At 42.7% G+C, this 22,497-nt stretch overlaps 1 protein-coding gene across 9 annotated transcripts in view; it reads right to left on the bottom strand.

The window, feature by feature from the left end:
* Positions 1–22,497, bottom strand: part of SLC11A2 (solute carrier family 11 member 2) — a 46,587-nt gene that overhangs the window by 4,364 nt on the left and 19,726 nt on the right. For 8 of the 9 annotated variants that reach the window (XM_003825872.5, XM_055095647.2, XM_055095646.2 and 5 more), the window contains 13 exons: positions 21,167–21,292; positions 20,644–20,763; positions 16,160–16,266; positions 15,188–15,258; positions 15,017–15,084; positions 12,658–12,813; positions 11,468–11,626; positions 10,383–10,469; positions 8,649–8,768; positions 8,031–8,180; positions 7,440–7,513; positions 6,636–6,789; positions 4,226–4,279 (listed from right to left, as the gene is read on the bottom strand). In XM_003825872.5, coding sequence (XP_003825920.2) covers positions 4,226–4,279; positions 6,636–6,789; positions 7,440–7,513; positions 8,031–8,180; positions 8,649–8,768; positions 10,383–10,469; positions 11,468–11,626; positions 12,658–12,813; positions 15,017–15,084; positions 15,188–15,258; positions 16,160–16,266; positions 20,644–20,763; positions 21,167–21,292 — 1,446 coding nt within the window. Of the gene's footprint in view, positions 1–4,143; positions 4,280–6,635; positions 6,790–7,439; positions 7,514–8,030; positions 8,181–8,648; positions 8,769–10,382; positions 10,470–11,467; positions 11,627–12,657; positions 12,814–15,016; positions 15,085–15,187; positions 15,259–16,159; positions 16,267–20,643; positions 20,764–21,166; positions 21,293–22,497 lie in introns of all 9 variants that reach the window. The other variant, XM_055095653.2, reaches the window with a different exon arrangement.

Here is a 22,497-nt window from a genome sequence, read left to right as displayed (position 1 = left end):
TACACCAATATACTATCTCATGTGAGTCTTCGACACAGATATTTAACACATTACAAACTGCCGTGTATAACCTCACAGGCTTGCGGTGATGACTGTGTGAAGACAGATTAGACCAAATGATGCCCAGGATAAAACTATTTCCAACTAGTGGGCTAGGAAAACACTGTATTACACTGGCTTTAGGACATGGAAACAGCTCTTCAGACATCAGCTTGCTTAATTTAGGCTTAAGTAAATAACAGCAATTAAATATATTGACAATTCATTGAAGCCTTTCCCAAGTGAGCAATGGTGGTAGACTTCTTCAATACGTAGTAAGCAAGGGTTGCAGTATTGGTCCTGTGATGCCCACAGAGTGTCACTTAGATGACTTAGTTGATAGACTACCTTCATTGGAGATGTTTGTTATATTGTTCTGAGACATTGAGAAATGAGACTAAATGGCCTGGAAATAGGCTAAAATACTTCCAGGGGCAGAGAGCTAATGCAAATGAGTGAACTTATTAACTAGTAACTCTTGGCTATTGCTGGGATAGGACCATAGAGGGCCCTGTCCATTCTCTACACTTGCCAAAAGCATTCAAACTTACTTTTAAAAATTCTGCACAGGGACCAAAATCTACCAGTTGGCAACTTCTGCCTAATGCATATTCTAGCACTAATCAGAGTATGAAACAAATGCTTCAATGTGTTATGTTCCTTGTGCTGCTAAACAACAAAGCTTGGTGACAACCCAACATGAAGGGTATACTATATATTACACAGGATAGTTTGGGAATGAAAACATGGGTTCTGGAGTTAAGCTATGCGAGTTCAAATGCCAACTGCACATTTCATTAGTAATGTAAATGTGGGCAAGTTACTTTTGGCCTTCCAGTTGACTCATCTACATAGAGGCTGATCCTCTTGTTGTTACAAGGATTAAATGAGATAATACAACTGTTCAGGCCAGGCCTTAGAACACAGTACTGAGTTAGCCATTTTTAAATTCATAAGCTAAGGGACTGAGAGAAGCTGACAGATTTAGATTCATTGGTCCTACCAATGAAGGAGCAGAAGGTATTCCAGAGGGCAGAGCTAAAGGAAATGTTTCAAAACAGGATCCTCACATTGTTTTGAATCCTATTTTAGTTCTGAAATTAAATCCAAAGTAAAGAGAGAGCACTAAATGAGGAAGGACAACGTGGAGAACAAAATTCTTCCTAGATGAATTCCACTGTGTTACTTACAGGGAAGGCTTGCAACAGAGAAAGGGAAAATGAAGTTCTGGTGACACTCCTGGGACAAATCAAGTGCTGACTCAAGTTTTCCTGTCATGTGCCTAGTAAAGTTCACTGTGCCTGAGCTCTGCCTTTGTTTTTAATAAATGGTGTCAATATTTCCATTTATATCAGGTCTGCCAAAATGCTCCTTGGTCTTTAAGCTAAATGAGTTTGGTTTCTCTTCAAATACTAATTTTTCATTGGCAGCACATATAGAATGTAAAAGTGAAACAGTGAAATAAACTACAGGTAGAAAATAGTCAGCTTAGAGAAAAGCAGAATAAAAATTTTTTCCCAAGTTTAAACATGGTAATGATGTGACCTTTAGCTACGGTAAAACTATTTGACTAAGTGGGTAAATGGAAATTAATGTCCTGGTATCTGCAATTAATCCAAGCTTTCTGAGGACTAAATCCATTTATTTCTCTATCCTTTCTAAGGAGAAAATCCTAACAGTGTGGACTTAGTGTGCCATTCCGGGTGGTAGTTGCTGTTTCAGTATTTTTGTATCAAAGTTGTTGTAACCCTATTAATAAATTATTTCAAGGTTAAAAAAATACCCAGGAAACCAAATTGGAAAAAGAAATTTTTTTTAATTAGAAACCAAGTTTACATATGGTTAAATGGTTACTAGAAGCTCAGTTGTAACCACTCCTAACACCACTAGCAGAACCTCAAGGGAGCCAAGAGCTCTTCCCTTTTCCCCTGTTAATTTCCAGTATAATGTAGCAGCACAATTATTTCATGTCACATTTAAGAAGAACAAGAACCAATTTATATAAAGTACAATTGTATATCCTTAAACATTCCACATAAACACACTGTCAAAACTCACTGGATATGCTGGAATTGGAGGACTTAAATTTCTACGTATTATTTATTGCACCCAGAGTACTGGTTAAAATGCACTTTCTGTGAGGATCAAATGCAATAACGTATGAGGGTATTTTTAACACTGTGAAGTACACACATAATATTATAAAATGCCATTTAATTGGAAGGAGTTTTCTATCATTGCAAGTCATAAATATAACTTTTAAAAGAATACTAGCAGCTTTTACCTAGGCTCCTAAATGCTTGTAAATCTGAGACTGACTGGACCCACCCAGACCCAGGGCAAAGATACATGTTACCATATCATCTTTATAAAGAATTTTTTTTTTTGTCGTCAGTTTGGCCTTTCCTACTGCAGCCAGGTGAGAGCTTAAGATGTCAGTCCCCAATATCTTCACAGAGTGCCTTTATGACCAGTTTGGAGAATTACGATGGTAAGGGGAAGAGGCAGATATGAAGAGGAATGGTTAGGGGAATTGTCATTCATGACTCTGTGCTATATTACTTGAGGGGCTAAGAAAAATGTATGGTCAGTGAAACACAGTAATGTACCCTTAAATGCCTTATAAAAGACCATCCATCCAGTCTGCGCTTTTGACTGTGTGCAAGTATCAGTAATAATGCTTTTGGGGGCTCAGATGAACAGCGAACACCAATCAACCAGGACTCTGGAAGGAAAGCTCCAAAAATGAGAAGTCCTTCAACACCATTTTCCATTACTGTTCTCACCAAATCAATGGCTATAAAACAGTTTTGATTATTTATCTCCATCAAAGTGATTTGATTTGAGATAATCACACAATCTCAGGCTCGGTATGTAAAAATGTCAGAAGTGGCTGAAGTAAAAGCAGCAGCTTTGTGCTGAAGACACCCATTTCCTCTGACTCCAGAGCTCCACCATCTGGTCTCAAGATTTTTCCCTCTGAGGAAACAGCTGTAGAGAGGTAGCCCAGTTCAACCTTGCCGAGACAGTGAACTTTGCAACCATACTAACACCTACTGACTTGCAGAGAACGCTGAGAAAGACAGTGTGCTTTGCAATGGTTAAGTCCACAGCTCCTGAGATTGCCTCGCAAGTCATCTTGGGCATGAAGCAGAGCGGTGCATCAGAAAAACATGATGATTCTGCTGAGAGGTGGCTTTAGGAACAAAATAGATGGCTCTCCTCCCTTAAAGTCTTTTCTCCCCACCCTCAACATTTCACGAGAACATCAGTTCATAAATACTACCATCTTTTTCTATCACCACCCTCCTGGAGAAAGAAAGTTAAGGTTTTACAACCACATATGCTCAAGAGTAAATATCATCAGGAAAGCTCTGTACTAACAGGCAGGTTATTAAGACTCCCAAGAAATCCTCATAAGCTTTTCAATCTGAGGAAAATCCTGAGAAGGTAATTAGTAAGCACCACCTAGCGATGTGGTGCTGGTTTCGTTAGTTGTCAGTTTTTCCCCTTCTTTGTTTTCTCACCCCTCTTAACTTCCACTGAGAAATTAAAGTGGAAATAAGTTCAAAGAATCCTAAGCCTGATAGAGCTAGGTGTCTCTTCATTTTATATTTCATATGGATGAAGCTATTCTAGTTGATAATTTGGTATAATTAAAATAACTGAAAAGGTAGGTATAAGGAAAATTTCTCAGCCTTTAAAAATCCATTACATTTTGATAAATAAAACTTGCATACTCATTCTGTAGTTTGTATAATAAAAAATGTATTGCATTTTCCAATTTTTTTTTAACATATAGCCTGGTTAAGAATCATGCATATCCTTGTCTCTCCAAAGGATAAACTGAGCTGGCCCTTGGGCAACTACTTAAGAATTTAGTGTTGGAATGATAGCAGCAAATGTCAGCTTTTCAAAGATCCCACCCTAATCCAGTTCTAAGGTTAGGTCAGGAAGGAAAAAATAATTCCATCTTTCAAATACACATGAAACAAAGTCTTTTCCAACCAACGGTTGAGTCATAAACACAGTCTGTGCAACGGCACATACTTTTGGCTATGTTCACACAGTAAACCATAGAAACACACTGGCTCTGATGGCTACCTGCAGAAGACAGACTAATCCAGTGTTATTTAACGTAGCCACGGGTGGCTTCTTCTGTCAGCAGGCCTTTAGAGATGCTTACCGTATGCCCACAGTCCAGGAAGGACATGCCCAGTGCAATCAAACATTGCCAACCCTGAAAGACAAAACATGGTCATCACTCACCAGGCTCTTTGAAGAGCCATGACTGCTCACACAGCACTTCTCAAATGCAAACCTGCTCCCTTCCTTGAACATCCAGCTGTGCCCATCTTCTACCACCAAGGGTTGCACAAGTCATTCTCTCAACCTCACTCCCCCTTCAAAAAATCAGCTGCCTTCCTCAACAAAGTTTGTCCATACTATTTTTAATATTGAATTTCTCTGTTCTTACTGCTTTGTGTCTGTGGTTTTCCTTTTTTAAAAAATCTTTATTATTATTTTACATTTTAGAGACAAGGTCTCCCTCTATTGCTCAGGCTGGAGTATAGTGGTGCAATCATAGCTCACTGAAGCCTCGAATTCCTGGGCTCAAGCAATCCTCCCTCCTCAGCCTCCTGAGTTGCCAGGATTACAGACGCACACCACCATGCCCAGCTAATTTATTTTTTTTTGTAGAGACAAGGTGTCTTGCTATATTTCTCAAGCTGGTCTGAAACTCCTAACCTCAAGCAATCCTCCTGGCTCGGCCTCCCAAAGCACTGAAATTACAAGCGTGAGCCACCTCGTCCAGCCTGTTGTTTGTTTCTTTTACCCAACTGTAAGTTCTCGGAAGTCCACTTTTCCTCAGTCCTCCCCATGATAAGAATGACTAACAGACTAATAAAATTGGTGTAGTCTCCTAAGCTGCTCTATGAAGTTCCTGTTTTGAAGTTAAACAACAGTAACCCACTCTAGAATCAGCCCTCTCCTCTCAAAATGGGTCTTCAGGCCAGACACGGTGGCTCATGCCTGTAATCCCAACACTTTAGGAGGCTGAGGCAGGTGGATCACCTGAGGTCAAGAGTTTGAGACCAGCCTGGCCAACATGGCAAAACCCCATCTCTACTAAAAATACAAAAATTAGCCAGGCATGGTTAGCACGTGGCTGTAGTCCCAACTACTCAGGAGGCTAAGGCAGGAGAATCACTTGAACCCAGGAGGCAGAGGTTGCAGTGAGCTAAGATCATGCCACTATACCCTAGCTTGGGCGATAGAGAAAAACTGTCTCAAAAATAATAATAAAAATGGGTCTTCAACAAGCTCATTAGCCTTAGGCTGACTGAGGACAAACTGGCACCTTCATATCCAATTTGCATTCTGAAAGGATCCCCCTAACTTCTATAGTGAATTTTTAAAAACAATTCCTGTCAAGGACACATTCAGTTACTTGGTTTTCCTTGAAGTTAAGTTCCTAGATCATAGGGTCAGTACAGTCTTTGTGTGCGCAAAGTTTATTGGGAAGAAAAAAAGAAAGAGATCTAGGAAATAATTTTTCAACATTTACTGAAGTGATTTTCTTAATAAAGTATCTAATGTGTGGCACACTGGTGTGGGGAAGTGTTCTAGAGATTAACAGCAGGTTTCCAGACTCCATCTTTAGCCATTCGCTGCAGCAAAAATGGTATAAATTCTACTATTCCTTATCCCTAACCCCTGTGTCTTTTCAAAGAAACCTGTATAGAACATGGAAATGGATCTGTTGTTATTTTGGCTGTTTTTCATTAATATAAGCAATGCTAAAGAAGATTTGGAAAATAGAGAAGAATATATCTATAATCCTAGCTTCCTACAACAACTATATTGCCATTTTTATATAATTCTAGACTTCTTAAAAAATTTTTTATAATTGAAATATAAATTTTACATACCTTTTTCATGTAGCTATAGTTTTATAACCATGATTTTTAAAAAATGACTCTAGAATGAGAGTCAAGGGGAGACTATCACTATTTACTTATTTCCTTGGACAGCTAGTAAGTGATGGAGCTGAGCGGGGCTGTGTGCCGCACGTGTCCCACCCCGAATCTCTAAATCACACTGCATGCCCTATTCTCCACCTCTGTTTTGTACCGTTCTCCACTCTCTGTACTGCTACCCTTCTTTTAGTTCCTCAAACATACTATACTCTCTTGTTAGGAATTACTAAGAATGGAAACTACAGAAGTGACAGAAATTGAAAAATGACAAATCTTAGTAACCAAAGTGAATTTTATGGTTAGAAATATTATTTTGTAAACAGCTGATTTGACAATTCCATATACATTGTCTCGATCACCTGGAGGTAGATTGTTATGTGCTCTTTTGGGTCTGTTCCTTTCTCTTTTTTTGTAGAGACGGAGTCTTACTATGTTGCCCAGATTGGTCTCTAACTCCTGGATTCAAGCAATCCTCCCGCCTCAGCCTCCCAAAGTACTGGGAGTATAGGCATGAGCCACTGTGCCCAGCCTGGGTCTGTTCATTTCTGAATGTCAGTGAACCCCACCTCAACCATCCCTGATACCTATGCCCCTGCTCTTCCAGGCCAGACTTACCAAGTAGAACACAAAGCCCAGATAAGCCACGCTGACCATAGCAGCCACCACATATAATGCCACATGCCCTAGGTCCCGGACATAAACCACCACAAAGTACATATTGATGGAACAGATTATAAGGACCAAGATTCCTCCTGCAATCCGCCAGCCTCTGTAAAAGAAATCAGCACAGTCACTGATGGAATAATCCAACTTGGCCACAGACAGAAAAGGAAACAGGATGGGAATTAGAGGCAGTTCAAAATGAATGGAAAAATTGTTCTTAATTTGAAAAAAAATGATTCTTCATAAGTCTAAGTTAAATCACCCAAAGTTAGATACTGGTAGACAGGGAGAAAGAGGGGGGAAAAGACACCAACAAATAATCCCTAATAGTTAAGTCCCTAGAGATGCAACAAGGCCTAGAAACGCAATGAGCCATTTTATTAACGTTCCCAGAAATGCAACAAGTCACTTCAGATACCTCATATCCTTTAAAGATATATATAAAAGGTACTAACTTATGCCTTTTTTGTTAAGATCATTTAACAAAGAATTAAGGTGCCTCAAACTTCAGTGGCTGAAGCTGAAGAGTTATGCTGTAAAAGCTGAACTTTCTCTCCCCTTCATATGAAAGACGTGCTTTCTCTTCCTTTACTATATTCACAGTTTCCATTCTCTAAGCCAAAGAGGAAGCAGCTAGCAATCACCTCTCAAAGCATATCGCTTCCCTCTGTGTTTCACGTCTGACTGGCCTACTGCATGAAGATACCCTTTCCCCATATCAGCATCCCTTTTGGGAACGAAGAGGAGTACACTCACAGTCCATTGGCAAAGTCACTCATTACTGGCCGCAAGCTCGTAAATGTGAGGATGGGTATGAGAGCAAAGGGAAGCTGGAAAAGAAAGAAGATCAGATGGGATTACTATGGGTCCTTGTATCACCCTAGAGAACAGCACAATTAATGAAAGGGAAACATAAATGCTGCCTCAACTACTCCATGAGAAATAATTATTCCTATCATCCCAACATGCTTGGGCATTATGCTGAATTCTGCAGAGCTGTCATTAACCTAGCATACAAACCTTTGTATGTGACTTGTCTTCTTAACCTCCACAGGACCTAGCACAGTGTCCTATATGTTCATTTAATGTTTGCTTGCATTAATGAACTACAATTTTGTGTCCCATATGTAAGTAAAGTTCATAGTTCCCATTCAACAGGTTTAAAAAACCAACCATTTCTAAAATCCTTTTAGATGCCAAGGATTTCATATACATTTACTGCAGACCACAACCATGCCTCTGTCTTCCTCTCAATATCCCCCCAGCACTCAGCTAGGCTTGGTACCCAAGGGCAGTACATAATGCTACCTGAATAACTAGGATGTGTTTCCTCAGCTTCCTCCTCACCTGTAAGCTCTGTAGAACATTCAGAAAGTCATTCATCCCTGTTAGATGCTCTACATCTTGGAAGACAGCAACAAGCAGAGTGGGGATGATGGCAATAGAGCGAGTCAGAACCACTCGGGCAAAGCGTGACCACTTTAGGTTCAGGAATCCCTGGAAGAAAACATAGGAGCAGATGACTGTCTGCAACAGGAAACAAAAAAAAATTTTGGGGAGGTTCAGGAGAGACCTCAGAAGAATGGGATTAAGCAGTGACAAAAGGGGCCAGGCACAGTGGCTCACGCCTGTAATCCCAGCACTTTCAGAGGCCAAGGCGGGTAGATCACTTGAGGTCAGGAGTTCAAGACCTGCCTGGCCAACATGGTGAAACCCCATCTCTACTAAAAATACAAAAAATTAGCCGAGTATGGTGGCCAGAGCCTGTAATCCCAGCTACTCGGGAGGCTGAGTCAGGAGAATCACTTGAACCCGGGAGGTGGAGGTTGCAGTGAGCCAAGATCGTGCCATTACACTCCAACTTGGGCGACGAGTGAGACTCCATCTCAAAAAAAAAAAAAAAAAGAAGAAGAAGAAGTAACGAAAGGGTTGTGTTATCTCCCTCTATCCTATACCAGCACGTACCTCCATGACAAACTGGCCAGAATAGGTTCCTGTCATGGTGGAGCTCTGTCCTGCAGCCAGGATCCCCACTGCCCAAATGTAGAGTGCAGCAGGCCCAAAGTAACATCCCAGCACAACACCCTGTGAGAGGCCAAGAGGAAGGATATGATTGTGGCAATAATCTGCTCAGACAATATCCAAAACAGCAGTTCCCTGTGGCATTTCTCCCTTCTTTGCTATGCACCACCAACACCAAGTGCTGTGCTGGGCACTGTGCCAGAAGCTAGGCTCAAGTCCTGACCTCATTCCAGAAGCTTTCAGTCTAAACTTTACTGGATGCTCCTTCGTTTCTCTGCCTAGTCCTTTCTCTTCTCCAAGCTCCTAAACCTCCATCTTAAATATTTAAAAAAAAAAAAAAAGAGGTCTACACCATTTTCCCCAAATTATATTCCTTTACACACTATTCTGGAAAATGGCAATAGAAGTACAGGGAAATATCAAATAAATTGGTGAAATGCTACACACTATATATTCTACTGTTGGAGGATCACAATGTAACCAGCATAAAGAACTGAGAGACTCCAGTAAAAACACTTTACTAAGAACACTTTCTTGGGGCTGGGTAGGGTGGCTCACGCTTGTAATCCCAGCACTTTGGGAGGCCAGGGTTGGAGAATCCCTTGAGCCCAGGAGTTTGAGACAAGCGTAGGCAACATGGCAAATACCCTGACTCTACAAAAAAAATACAAGGCCAGGCATGGTGGCTCACACCTGTAATCCCAGCACTTTGGGAGGCCGAGGGGGGGGTGGATCACCTGAGGTCAGGAGTTCGAGACCAGCCTGACCAACATGGAGAGACCCCATCTCTACTAAAAATACAAAATTAGCCAGGCGTGGTGGTACACACCTGTAATCCTATCTACTTGGGAGGCTGAGGCAGGAGAAGCACTTGAACCCGGAAGGCAGAGATTGCAGTGAGCCAAGATCACGCCACTGCACTCCAGCCTGGGCAACAAGAACAAAATTCCATCTCAAAAAGAAAAAAAAATTAGCCAAGCGTGGTGGTGCTTGCCTGCAGTCCCATTACCCAAAAGACTGAGATGGGAAAATCACTTGGACCAGGTAGGTGGAGGCTGCAGTGAGCCATGATCGAGCCACTGTACCCCAGCCTGGGCAACAGAGCAAGACCTTGTCTCAAAAAAAAAAAAAAAAAAAAAAAAAAGCTGGGGTGTATACTGCATCTTTTTTTTCTTTTCTTTTTTTTTTTTTAAAGACAGAGTCTTACTCTGTCGCCCAGGCTGGAGTGCAGTGGCCCAATCTCGGCTCACTGCAACCTCTGCCTTCCAGGTTCAAGCAATTCTCGTGTCTCAGCCTCCTGAGTAGCTAAGATTACAGGTGCCCACCACCACATCCAGCTAATTTTTGTATTTTTGTTTTTAGTAGAGACAGGGTTTCACCATGTTGGTCAGGCTGGTCTTGAACTCCTGAGCTCAAGTGATCCACCCGCCTCAGCCTCCCAAAGTGCTGGGATTACAGGCGTGAACCACCGCACCCGGCCTGTATTATATATCTTTTCAACTGATCCTCTATTCCTTCCCATTTAATCCAAAATGCTTGTCTGATGTCTGGAACTCTGAAATAAATGACACTCCAGAGGAGATATGCTCATATCTGAAGTGAAGTCACAAAAAAGACCACATACTATGCTAAAAATACTGATTCAGGAACAAAGATCACAAATCCAAACATGCTTACCCCTTTGTAGATGTCCACAGCCAGTGTCGAGTTATCTTTAGGAAAGAGGCCAGCATGAGGACTGCTGGTATTTGTACAGACTTCAACCTAGAACCCAAAGCAATTCAACAGCAACTTTTGTTTCAGAAGCAAGGACCAAATAAGAGCTCTCCTACATATCATACACAATCATCTATAAGAGGTAGGCTGGAGGGAAAACACTGGACATATGCTGTGATGTGGGCAGAGACTAGCAGCAATGTTATCTAGGATCTTCCTCTATAATCCTTCTACACCCACAGGTCATCAAAAATCTTTACTGAGTTACAGTGTGCATGGTAATAATGTACAAACGCTGGGGTACTTTAAATGATGACAGGAGGAGAGGCTCTGAAGAAGGCTTCAGACATGAGAGAACACCCAGAATAGAATCCTCAGTCAAAGCAGACAGAGGAGTCAGAGGTTCCATAGACGGGAAACAAATGGTGATCAAAACTACACAGGCAGGCCAGGCACAGGAGCTCACGCCTGTAATCCCTGTACTTTGAGAGGCCGAGGCAGGCGGATCACTTGAGGTCAGGAGTTTGAGACCAGCCTGGCCAACATGGTGAAACCCCATCTCTACTAAAATTACAAAAAATTAGCTGGGTGTGGTGGCAGGCACCTGTAATCCCAGCTACTCAGGAGGCTGAGGCAGGAGAATCGCTTGAACCCAGGAGGTGGAGGCAGTGAGCCCAGACTGTGCCACTGCACTCCAGCTTGGATGACAGTGCAAGACTCCGTCTCAAAAAAAACACTACATAGGTAATCGGAAATCAAGATTGATACAGAATTCAAAATGACAAGACAAAGTCTGTCATCATCACAGTTTCTGTTTTCTGTTTGTTGACTACTCCCAAACAAAAGCTGAGAAAGAGGGTCCAGGCTTGGTCAGCCCCATACTGTAGACTCTGACTGGTGCATGGTGATTTTGGGGGGCAGAGGAGAAGCTAGAGATTATTCCTCCTGAACATTAACACTAGAATGAGGTATTTTCCTTCCCCATCCCATTGCAGTCTTCACTTTACCCTCACATTCACTACCACCCATAACCCTGGCTTACTCACCACCTGCTCGTTGGTTTTCCCAAAAAATGCTTCAGCAAAGACTGAGACAACAAAGACATTGATGATGAAGGAAACAAAGAGTGCAATGCAGGATTCAATGAAAAAGTACTTATTGGCTTCTCGAACTTCCTGCTTATTGTTCCGGTTTACCTGTCTAGACTAGAAAGATAACAACAGCAGTCACTTTTTGACCAGTTAGAACAAGTTTCCTTGTGACATTTCAGGAGTTTGGAGTCAGCTGAGAGATTTAGGGGACAAAAGTTGACCAGACGAAAAGTGAGAGATCCAACACTCACCTACATCCTAGTTCACTGAGCAATTAAGAACTTCATATGGGGGGAGAAAAAAGAACTTCATGCCCTTTCGTTGAACTGTACATTCCCCAAATAGGGAACAGAGACTAAATGACTACTGAGCTCTCAGTTACTCTCAGTGGCTGGAAGGACCACTGACCTATAAAAACGACCTGATTTCAGTCCTAAGGTGTGCATATACCTATTTATAAAGGTTTCTAAAATCTCCCAGCAAACTATTACATAATACTGACAGTAAAAGCCTGTTTGGGCTCCTTTACTCCTGACCTCCATAAGGCCACTCGAGCTTTTGAAATTTAAACACAAGAGACTTGATGCACTTCCAACCTTTTATGAAGAACTTTAGTCCCAGCTGGGTACAGTAGCTCACGCCTGTAATCCCAGCACTTTGGGAGGCCAAGGCGGGTGGATTGCTTGAGCTCAGGAGTTCGAGACCAGCCTGGCCAACATGGTGAAACCACATCTCTACTAAAAATAGAAAAATTAGCCAGGCGTGGTGGTGCACGCCTATAATCCCAGGTACTCAGGAGGCTGAGGCATGAGAATCGCTTGAACCCGGGAGGGAGAGGTTTGCAGTGAGTAGAGATCACGCCACTGCACTCCAGCCTGGGCAACAGAGTGAGACTCCATCTCAATTAAAAAAAAAAAAAAAAAAAAGAACTTTAGCCCCACCTGCTTTATGCAGTTAGTAATCTCTGGTCAATTTGGTGATAAAAACAGCATCTAAGTATATGGAGTTTATAAATGTCCAGGCTTGGAAAATACCTTGCTCCTTCATGGTCCTAATAATTGTAAACTAACTTTGTGTCCCTTGCAATTGAAGGAAAAGATCCCATGAACTGTCTAGGAGGTGAAGGAGATAAGGGCCTTGCTCACCTTGACTAAGGCAGAATGCAGGTACATGTTGTGTGGCATGATGACAGCTCCCACGATACCCACAGCCTGTTCAATCTGTGGAGTGCGACAGCCTGAACAGGATGGTACGAACATGCCCTTGAGTACCTGGCTCTGGCTGGGTTTCACTGTAACATACTACATACCAACATAACAATGATTAGCCTTTACAGGAACGTGAAACGGGAGTAACATAGTACCAGGGAACAGTTAGCATCCTTTATCCCTTACAATGCCTTCTTCCTTATTTTTATATTTTTTGAGATAGGATCTTGCTCTGTCACCCAGGCTGGAATGCAGTGGCATGATCACAGCTCACTGAAACCTCAATCTCCCAAGTACAAGCAATCTTCCCACCTCAGCCACCCAAAGTGCTGGGATTACAGGCCACCACACCTGGCCAAAATCTTTTCTTCTGCAACTACCTAAGATAATGAGGAATACAGAATCATCATAGGACCAAGCAACATAAGGGGCTTACTATCAGGGGCCAGAGAATTCAAGACTGAGTATCCGGATAGTTTACAACACATCTTAGATATATGAAACAGATGTGTATGATACATAATTAATTTCTAAAGAAAGGGCTGGGTGCGGTGGCTCACGCCTATAATCCCAGCACTTTAGGAGACCAAGGCAGGCGCATTGCTTGAGCCCAGGAGTTCAAGAGCAGCCTGACAACACAACAAAACCTTATCTCTACAAAAATTACCTCGGTGTGGTGGTGCATACCTATAGTACTAGCTACTAGGGAGGCTGAGGTAGAAGGATCACTTGAGTCCAGGAGGTGAGCTGAGATCGTGCCACTGAACTCCAGCATAGGCAATAGTGTGAGACTCTGTCTCAAAAAAAAAAAAAAAAAAAAAAAAAAAAAGCCAGGCATGGTGGCTCATACCTGTAATCCTAGCACTTTAGCAGGCCAAGGCGGGTGGATCACCTGAGGTCAGGAGTTCAAGACCAGCCTGGCAAACATAGTGAAACCCCGTCTCTACGAAAAATACAAAAATTAACCAGGCACGGTGGCGGGCACCCATAATCCCAGCTACGTGGGAGGCTGAGGCAGGAGAATCCCTTGAACCTGGGGGTGGAAGTTGCAGTGAGCAGAGATCGCACCACTGCACTCCAGCCTGGGCGAAAGAGGGAGACTCCATCTCAAAAAAAAAAAAGAAAAGAAAAAAGAAAAAGCTGCTAAGGGACTTGTGGTTATTAGTAATTCCACAAGGCTCAAAAATATACAACCAGGGCCAGGCACAGTGGCTCACAGCTGAAATCCTAGCACTTTGGGAGGCCAAGATGGGCAGATTACTTGAGGTCAGCAGTTCAAGACCAGCCTGGCCAACATAGAGAAACCCCATCTCTACTAAAAATACAATAAGTTAGCCAGGCATGGTGGTACACGCCAATAATCCCAGCTACTTGGGAGGCTGAGGCACAAGAACCACTTGAACCTGGGAGGCAGAGGCTGCAGTGAGCCAAGATCACACCCACTGCACTCTAGCCTACATGACAGAGCAACGCTCTGGCTCAAAAATAAATAAATAAATAAAAATCTAAAAATTAAAAAAGAATATAGAATCAATTTTTATTATCCATACTGAGCATACTTCTGTTCACCCATGTTCATTTAAAAATCACTTGCTGTTTGCCACTAGTACGTGTGTAATGAGAGACTCATCCTTAAACACTCTCATATATACTCTTCCCCGGTTCAGTATTTCTCTTGGAAGCCTTAGGCCAAGAGGCATAATCAACCCATAGATTACATATATTTTTTAAAGTTCAGCCAGACCAGTAAGCAGAAATCAGTTTATAAGAATTGTACAAAGAAAGGTGCTAGTACTGCAAATAATGTTAGTGACTCTAAGGAGTTTCTGGGTTGGGGCACAAACCAGGAAATATCCAGTATATTTCATATAATTCATTAACTGTTTTAATATTGGGAAAGTTCAAGCTGCAATTAATATAAACCAGGATGAGCAAAAGCAGAACTCCTCTAAGTTAACACCCAAGAATAACCCTGCAACCCCCTCCTTAATTAACACTATCCATGGCTGTTCTGTTGTCAGATGGTCAACTTGGGACCAAAGAATCTAGTCTGGAAAGCCCTAAAATATCTAGTCATTTTAAACCTGGGAGCCCCTGCAGGCCTTTCTGCACGCTAATCTTTGCTATGGATCATATTCCTTTAAAATTGGCCCAGGGAAAAATTGGCTTTTTGTTGATACACCCACTATAAGTGAACCATACTAGCATTATTACTGTTTTTTATAATAAAAGGCTAAAAAAAAAAAAACCACAAAAACTTATTTTAAGAAGCTAATGAATATCCTGTACCACTTGCCTCATATCCAAATGTGAGGGCCATAATAGTGATGAGAAAGCCAAAAAATGCTTCTAGCTTCCGCAAGCCTAAAGGAAAAAAGGCAGCAGTGAGCTCAGAGAAGCTAGACTTCCCCATCTGCCACATGACAGAGAGCAGCTCCTTTGACCCTCCCATTCCCGCTCTCCTTACCATATTTGTCCAAGAAGAGAAATACAAAAGTATCTGCAATGGTGATGAGAACGCCACCCCACAGAGGAATTCTAGGTCAGAGATGAGATATGGAAGTCAGAGAGACGGAAAGAAAGGAAACATTGAAAAACACTCTCTTCCCAACAGCTCTCCAGATAAAGAACACTTGGAGAAGCTAGGACTTGAGGGACGAGGGACAATGGCAGAAAACTAGGCCTTGGGTAAAGTAGGGTAACAGCATCAACTTAATTACATTCATTTAAACTTTGATTGAGAGTCTACTATGTCACTCTTAGGATACAAAGCTGAAAAGTTTGGGTCTTACCCTCATGGAGTTAGACAGATAGAATTTTATAGGATTAGATAGATAGTATCTAGTGGGGGCTGGGTGTAGTGGCTCATGCCTGTAATATCAGCACTTTGGGAGGCTGAGGCGGGCATTCCTAGACCTGAGGTCAGGAGTTAGAGACCAGCCTGGCCAACATGGTGAAACCCCGTCTCTACTAAAAATACAAAAATTAGCTGGACATGGTGGCAGGTGCCTGTAATCCCAGCTACTCAGGAGACTGAGGCACAAGAATTGCTTGAACCTGGGAGGCAGAGGTTGCAGTGAGCCAAGATCATACCACTGCACTCCAGCCTGGGTGACGGAGAAAGACTCTGTCTCAAAAAAATAAATAAATAAAATAAAATAAAAAGATAGTATCTAGCGGGATAAAATGACATACAAATCAATAATTGCGATACAAAACGCCACACATTCTAATAAAGGTAAGCATAACCCACCATGGGAAATGGAAGATGTAGAGTCTACATCTACCAGGGGAGAAGAAATTGTTTCCAGAAAGGTTCCACAGAAGAAATAACAATTGAGTTGAGTCTTCAAAATTAAAAATGAATTGGGTTTTTGTTTTTATCTCTGCTTGGAAATCCAGCAAAACACTGATGACTTTCTAGAGGAAAACCCCTCACCTTCCTACAGACAGAAGATTGATAGCAATGGCTGAGCCAATGACTTCTTGCATGTCTGAGCCGATGATAGCCAACTCCACCATCAGCCACAGGATGACTCGTGGGACCTAAACACCAAACAGTAGAAAGACATGGTTCTGATTAATCATTTCTAAAAAATTCCTCCACAATTTGGAATTCACATTTTGGCACTAAACCATAAACAGTCCTTTATAAGCCTCCAGACTAGAGAAGAAATACCAGAACGTGCCTCCACTTGGCCGATCACTGCACTGTGGCTCTCACCTGGAGAAGGAAAAGTGTGCTACCACGTGGCAGAACCTGTGAACGAAGGTCAAGGCAGTAATTGATCTTTTTTCTTTTTCCTTTCTACTTGAGAAGAATATAATTGCCATTTACTAACTTCCACTTAATTTCCTAAAAACAATCCTAAAAAGTTTAGAGGAGAATAAGGATGCTAATACGGTCCAAATATGGGTCAAGAAAGAATATTAAATGATTGCAGAAGAACATATCTATCCTGACCATAGCTGGGAAGACAAAACAAACATGAAAAGGTTGGGGTCAGGCCGGGCGCGGTGGCTCACACCTGTAATCCCAGCACTTTGGGAGGCTGAGGCAGGTGGATCACCTGAGGTCAGGGTTCAAGATCAGCCTGGCCAACATGGCGAAACCCCGTCTCTACTAAAAATACAAAAATTAGCTGGGCATGGTGGCACATGCCTGTTAATCCCAGCTACTCAGGGGGCTGAGGCAGGAGAATTGCTTGAACCTGGGAGGCGAAGGTTGCAGTGAGCCGAGATTGCGCCACTGCACTCCAGCCTGGACAACAAAGCGAGACTCCATCTCAAAAAAAAAAAAAAAAAGGTTGGGGTGGACCAGGCACAGTGGCTCATGCCTGTAATCTCAGCACTTTGGGATGCCAAGGTAGATCCCTTAAGCCCAGGAGTTTGAGACCAGCCTGGGCAACATGGCAAAACCCCATCTCTACAAAAAGTATACAAATTGGGAGCAAAATGATAAGAACTTATGAACACACAGACAGAAACAACAGACACTGGGGTCTACTTGATGGGGGAGGGTGGAAGGAGAGAGAGAAGCAGAAAAGGTAACTATTGTGTATTGGGCTTAATATCGGGGTGATGTAATAATATGTACAACAAACCCCCATGACACGTGTTTATCTATGTAACAAACCTTCACGTGACTGCTCTGCCTACGGAATAGCCTTTCTTTATTCCTTTACGTTCTTAATAAACTTGCTTTCACAAAAAAAAAAAAAAAAAGAAAGAAAGAAAAAAAAAAAAAACCTTCACATGTATCCATCTCCAAACCTAAAATAAAAATTATAGGAAAAAAAAAAAGTACAAAAGTATCCAGGCGTGATGGCATACACCTGCAGTCCCAACTACTTGGGAGGCTGAGGCAGGAGGACAGCCTGAGCCCCAGTGGTCAAGGCTGCAGTGAGCTATGATCATGCCACTGCACTCCAGAGTGGGCAACAGACAAGAGCAAGACTGTCTCAACAAACCACCACCACAACAACAGAAAAGGTTGGAGTCACCTTTAATGTAATAATAATGCCCAGGTATGCAAAAGGACTCAAGGGAAGATGGTTGGAACTGGGTGGCATATAACAAAGTCAGAAACTTATCTGGCCAAACAATACAGCTGAAAATCAGATTTAGTTATGCTGACTCACTGAAGCCAGAAAAAAACACCTCCAGATAGGTAGCATCCAAAAAATTTGTCAGGTCACCCATGGTAGTTCACACCTATAATCCCTGAACTTTGGGAGGCAGAGATGGGAGGATTACTTGAGCCCAGGAGTTCAAGCCCAGCCTGGGCAACATGGCAAAACCCTGTCTCTACAAAAAATTTTAAAAATAGCTGGGTATCATGGTGCACACCTGTGGTCCCAACTATTCAAGAGACAGAGGTAGGAAGGCTGCTTGCGCCTGGGAGGTCAAGGGTATAGTGAGCCATGATTGTGCCACTGAACTCTAGTCTGGGTAATAGAGCAAGATCCTATCTCAAAAAAACAGGCCAGGCACAGTATCTCACATCTGTAATCCCAGCACTTTGAGAGGCTAAGGCAAGTGGATCACTTGAGGTCTGGAGTTTGAGATCAGCCTGGCCAACATGGTGAAACCCTGTCTCTACTAAAAATACAAAAATTAGCTGGGTGTGGTGGTGCGCACCTGTAATCCCAGCTACTCGGGAAGCTGAGACAGGAGAATCGCTTGAACCTGGGAGGTTGAGGTTATAGTAAGCCAAGATCACACCACTGTACCCGAGCCTGGGTGACAAAGCGAGACTTGGTCTCAAAAAAAAAAAAAAAAAAAGGGCAGAGCCAGGCGCAGTAGCTCACGCCTGTAATCCCAGCACTTTGGGAGGCCAAGGCGGGCAGATCACGAGGTCAGGAGTTTGAGACCAGTCTGGCCAACATAGTGAAACCTCATCTCTACTAAAAATACAAAAATTGGCCAGGCGTGGTGATGCACGCCTGTAGTCCCAGCTACTCAGGAGGCTGAGGCAGGAGAGTAGCTTGAACCCAAGAGGCAGAGGTTGTGGTGAGCTGAGATCACGCCACTGCACTCCAGGCTGGGCAACAGAGTGGGACTCCATCTCAAAAATACCAAAACAAGGCCAGGCGCAGTGGCTCACGTCTGTAATCCCAGCACTTTGGAAGGCCGAGGTGGGCAGATCACAAGGTCAGGAGTTCGAGACCAGCCTGGCCAACATGGTGAAACCTCGTCTCTACTAAAAATACAAAAATTAGCCAGGCATGGTGGCAGGCACCTGTAATCCCAGCTACTCGGGAGGCTGAGGCAGGAGAATCACTTGAAACTGAAGGCGGAGGTTGCAGTGAGCTGAGATCATGCCACTGCACTCCAGCCTGGGTGAAAGAGTGAAACTCCGTCTCAAACAAACAAACAAACAAAAAAGCAGGCTGGGCACAGTGGCTCATGCCTGTAATCCCAGCACTTTGGGAGGCGAAGGCTGGCAGATCACCTAAGGCCAGGAGTTCAAGACCAGCCTGACCAACATGGTAAAACCTCATCTCTACTAAAAATACAAAAATTAGCCAGATGGTGGCACGTGCCTGTAATCCAAGCTAGTCAGGAGGCTGAGGCAGGAGAATCCCTGGAATCGCCTCACTGCAAGAAGCAGAGGCTGTAGTGAGCTGAGATCACACCACTGAACTCTGAACTCCAGCCTGGGCAACAGAGTGAGATTCTGTCTCAAAAAAAAAAAAACAAAACAAACAAACAAAAATATACATATATAATTATTATTACAAAATAACTATTAACGTGTATGAAGAAAGAGAAGCTAGGCTTGGTGCAGTGGCTCATGCCTGTCGTCCCAGCACTTTGAGAAGCTGTGGTGGGAGGACTGCCTGAGCCCAGGAGTTTGAGACCAGCCTAGACAACACAGCAATACCTCATCTCCACAAAAAAAAAAAAAAAAAAAAAAAATTTTAATTAGCTGGGTGTGGTCGTGCTCGCCTGTGGTCCCAGCTACTTGGGAGGCTGAGGTGGGAGAATCGCTTGAGCCTGGGAGGTCAAGGCTGCAGTGAGCCATGATCACATCACTGCACTCCACCATGGGTGACAGAGTGAGACTCCGTCTCAAAAAATAAAAAGAAAGAAAGAAAAAGAAGCTAGAAGGATTATAAATTACCAAGGTTTTGTTTGTTTTTTAAAAATTTTATGGGTACATAGTAGGTGTATATATTATGGGGCATATGGGATATTTTGATATAGGCATAAAATGTGTAATAATCACATCAGAGTAAATGGGGATATTATCAAGATTTTTTTATTTTTTTGAAAAGCAGATAAGGATACTTTTTGCTCACACCCAGGAAAAGAAACAAAACAAGAGACAAAACTAAGTTAAAAATATCTTCCAGACATAGTGTTCATTCTTGCCTTAGGCAACAGTAAGAAAGGCCCAAAATGTCCAGAAGAAGCTGCAGAGGACAGTGTAGCCCCCGGCGGGAGGGGAAACTGAAAAATAATTATTAGCAAATCCAAAGATCTTGCCACATATAGTTTGTAGTAAAAAGAAAAAAAATTACTTTTTCAAAGTGATGGCAAAGTCAAACAAAAAAAGAACATATATAAAATGCAAACTGATGGAGTAACATGGAGGTATGAATAAAAGTGCTTAGAGGGAGTATCCTCCTCCCCTTGGGCTGGGCATTGCTAGATACTGGAAGCCAGAGTGAATGGTAACACAGTTTTTCTAAGAAAACCTTCTAGGAAATGCGAGTCTCAAGTTAGATTTTGAAAGAGTGGGAAAACATGGCCTGGCAGCAGGAGGAGCTACAGTATTTCCGTTGGTACCGTCTGTCTTCAGGGCCACTGACCCCCAAGTCCTTGACTGTCTCACTACAGAATGAGGCCAGCACATACTGCCAGACACACAGATTCCTATGGCATGGGTGAGAGACAAACAGGACATACATTGCTCACCTTGGGATACTGACGGTGACATACTTCAGCAAGATGCAGCCCAGTAACCACTCCCAGTCTAGCTGCAAGCCGCTGGAGCAGCAGCCCCACAAGGGTGGCCAACAGAAGGATCCAGAGCAACTAAGAAGAACAAAATCTCCTGTAACACTCATTGAACAACTGAGTTTTTGTCTGTTTGTTTGTTTAGTTGTTTGGCAACATGAGTGGTAAATACTGCATTCAGAAAAGAGCCCAGGTCAAGAATCAAATGACTTGAGTTCTATAACAGATTTTGCACATGACCTGCTAAGTCACCTTGTACCTTTCTGAGCCTCAGTTTCTCCTATATGTAGTTTCTCCTTTGTTCAAGGAAACTATGTGGATAAAAATAAGACCAAATGGAAAGTACTTTACACATAAGAGCCACTGCCAATGAAGTATCTGCATGTAGCCCCTGAGGCTACTATCCAACATGCACGGTGGAGAAAAGGATGTGAGAGTGTATTATGTGCTTAAAAGGACAGGGGTAGGACTAGATGTTCACCTTAAATCCAGCCACTGCTCCAGACTGCAAATCGGATTCAATATTTCCTGGATCCAGGTAGGCAATGCTCATAAGAAAACCTGGTCCGGTGAAAGCCCAGAGTTTACGAAAGCTAAAACAAGAGTACTGTACAAGAGAGGAAAAGAGATTAAACTGAACATCACCATTGAACTACTGATATAATTGATCTGTTATCACATATGAAGCAACAAAATCCAGCCTCACAAGAAAAAAGGATTTACAATGTCAGATATTGCATGTGTCCAAGTTTCACCTCCATCTTACCCACTTTTTATTAAGAAGCTGGCCACTTCTCTGTCCAAGTCAAAGCTCTTCCCTTACCTGCAGGTTCCATCAGCCTCTTATTCTAAAACCAGAATAACAGTATCAGTACCTCTGTGCCCAAACACTTCCCAAAAAGGACAAGAGCCACCATTTTAAAAAGGAAACAAGCCAGGTGTGGTGCTGTGTGGTGTGTGCCTATAGTCCAACTACTTGGGACACTGAGGAGAGCAAACAAAAATAAAATTCTAAGCTCCCCCAACCAACTGAACGGATCCTCTTCTTGACCAGGGGCATTCCAAAGAAAACCTGAAAAACTAGTTCAGGCCATGATGGGAGGGAGGGGTCAGACAAACCTCATTATACTCCCTTCCCTTTGGAATTCAGACACAAATGACCAGCATTAAAACAGAGATCTTGGCCAGGCACAGTGGTTCATGCATGTAATCCCAGCACTTTGGGAGGCCAAGGCGGGCGGATCACCTGAGGTTGGGAGTTCGAGACCAGTCTGACCAACATGGAGAAACCCTGTCTCTACTAAAAATACAAAAACAGGTGGGCGTAACGGCACATGCCTGTAATCCCAGCTACTCGGGAGGCTGAGGCAGGAGAATCGCCTGAACGCGGGAGGAGGAGGTTGCGGTGAGCCAGGATTGCACCATTGCACTCTAGCCTGGGCGACAAGAGTGAAACTCCGTCTCAAAAACAAACAAACAAACAAAAACCAGAGATCTTAAAACTGACAAAACAGATTCCTTGTAGCAATAACATGCTAAATTCCAACCTGACTCTAGCATAGCAGCACATGACAGATAACAGGCCCTGAAAGAAATCAAAGTATTTTACTCCAAGATATATTTCTTTGTATATTTTGAAATAACCCTGCAAAGCTGTCTCTTATGAGCAAAACCTAGAATATGTAGAATCTCCTTCCCTTTTCAGGTCTTTTCCTGATCCAGGAGAGAATTAACTAGGAGTCCGGTACCTTTTTAAGTCTGATAAAAGACATTTACATCTATTTTCTCTGAAGCTTGTTACCTAGAGGCTTC

Source organism: Pan paniscus, chromosome 10 (assembly GCF_029289425.2).
Source record: "Pan paniscus chromosome 10, NHGRI_mPanPan1-v2.0_pri, whole genome shotgun sequence".
NCBI lineage: Eukaryota > Metazoa > Chordata > Mammalia > Primates > Hominidae > Pan > Pan paniscus.
Note: the sequence above shows the minus strand (reverse complement) of the source record. Positions and strands in the feature narration are given on the sequence as shown.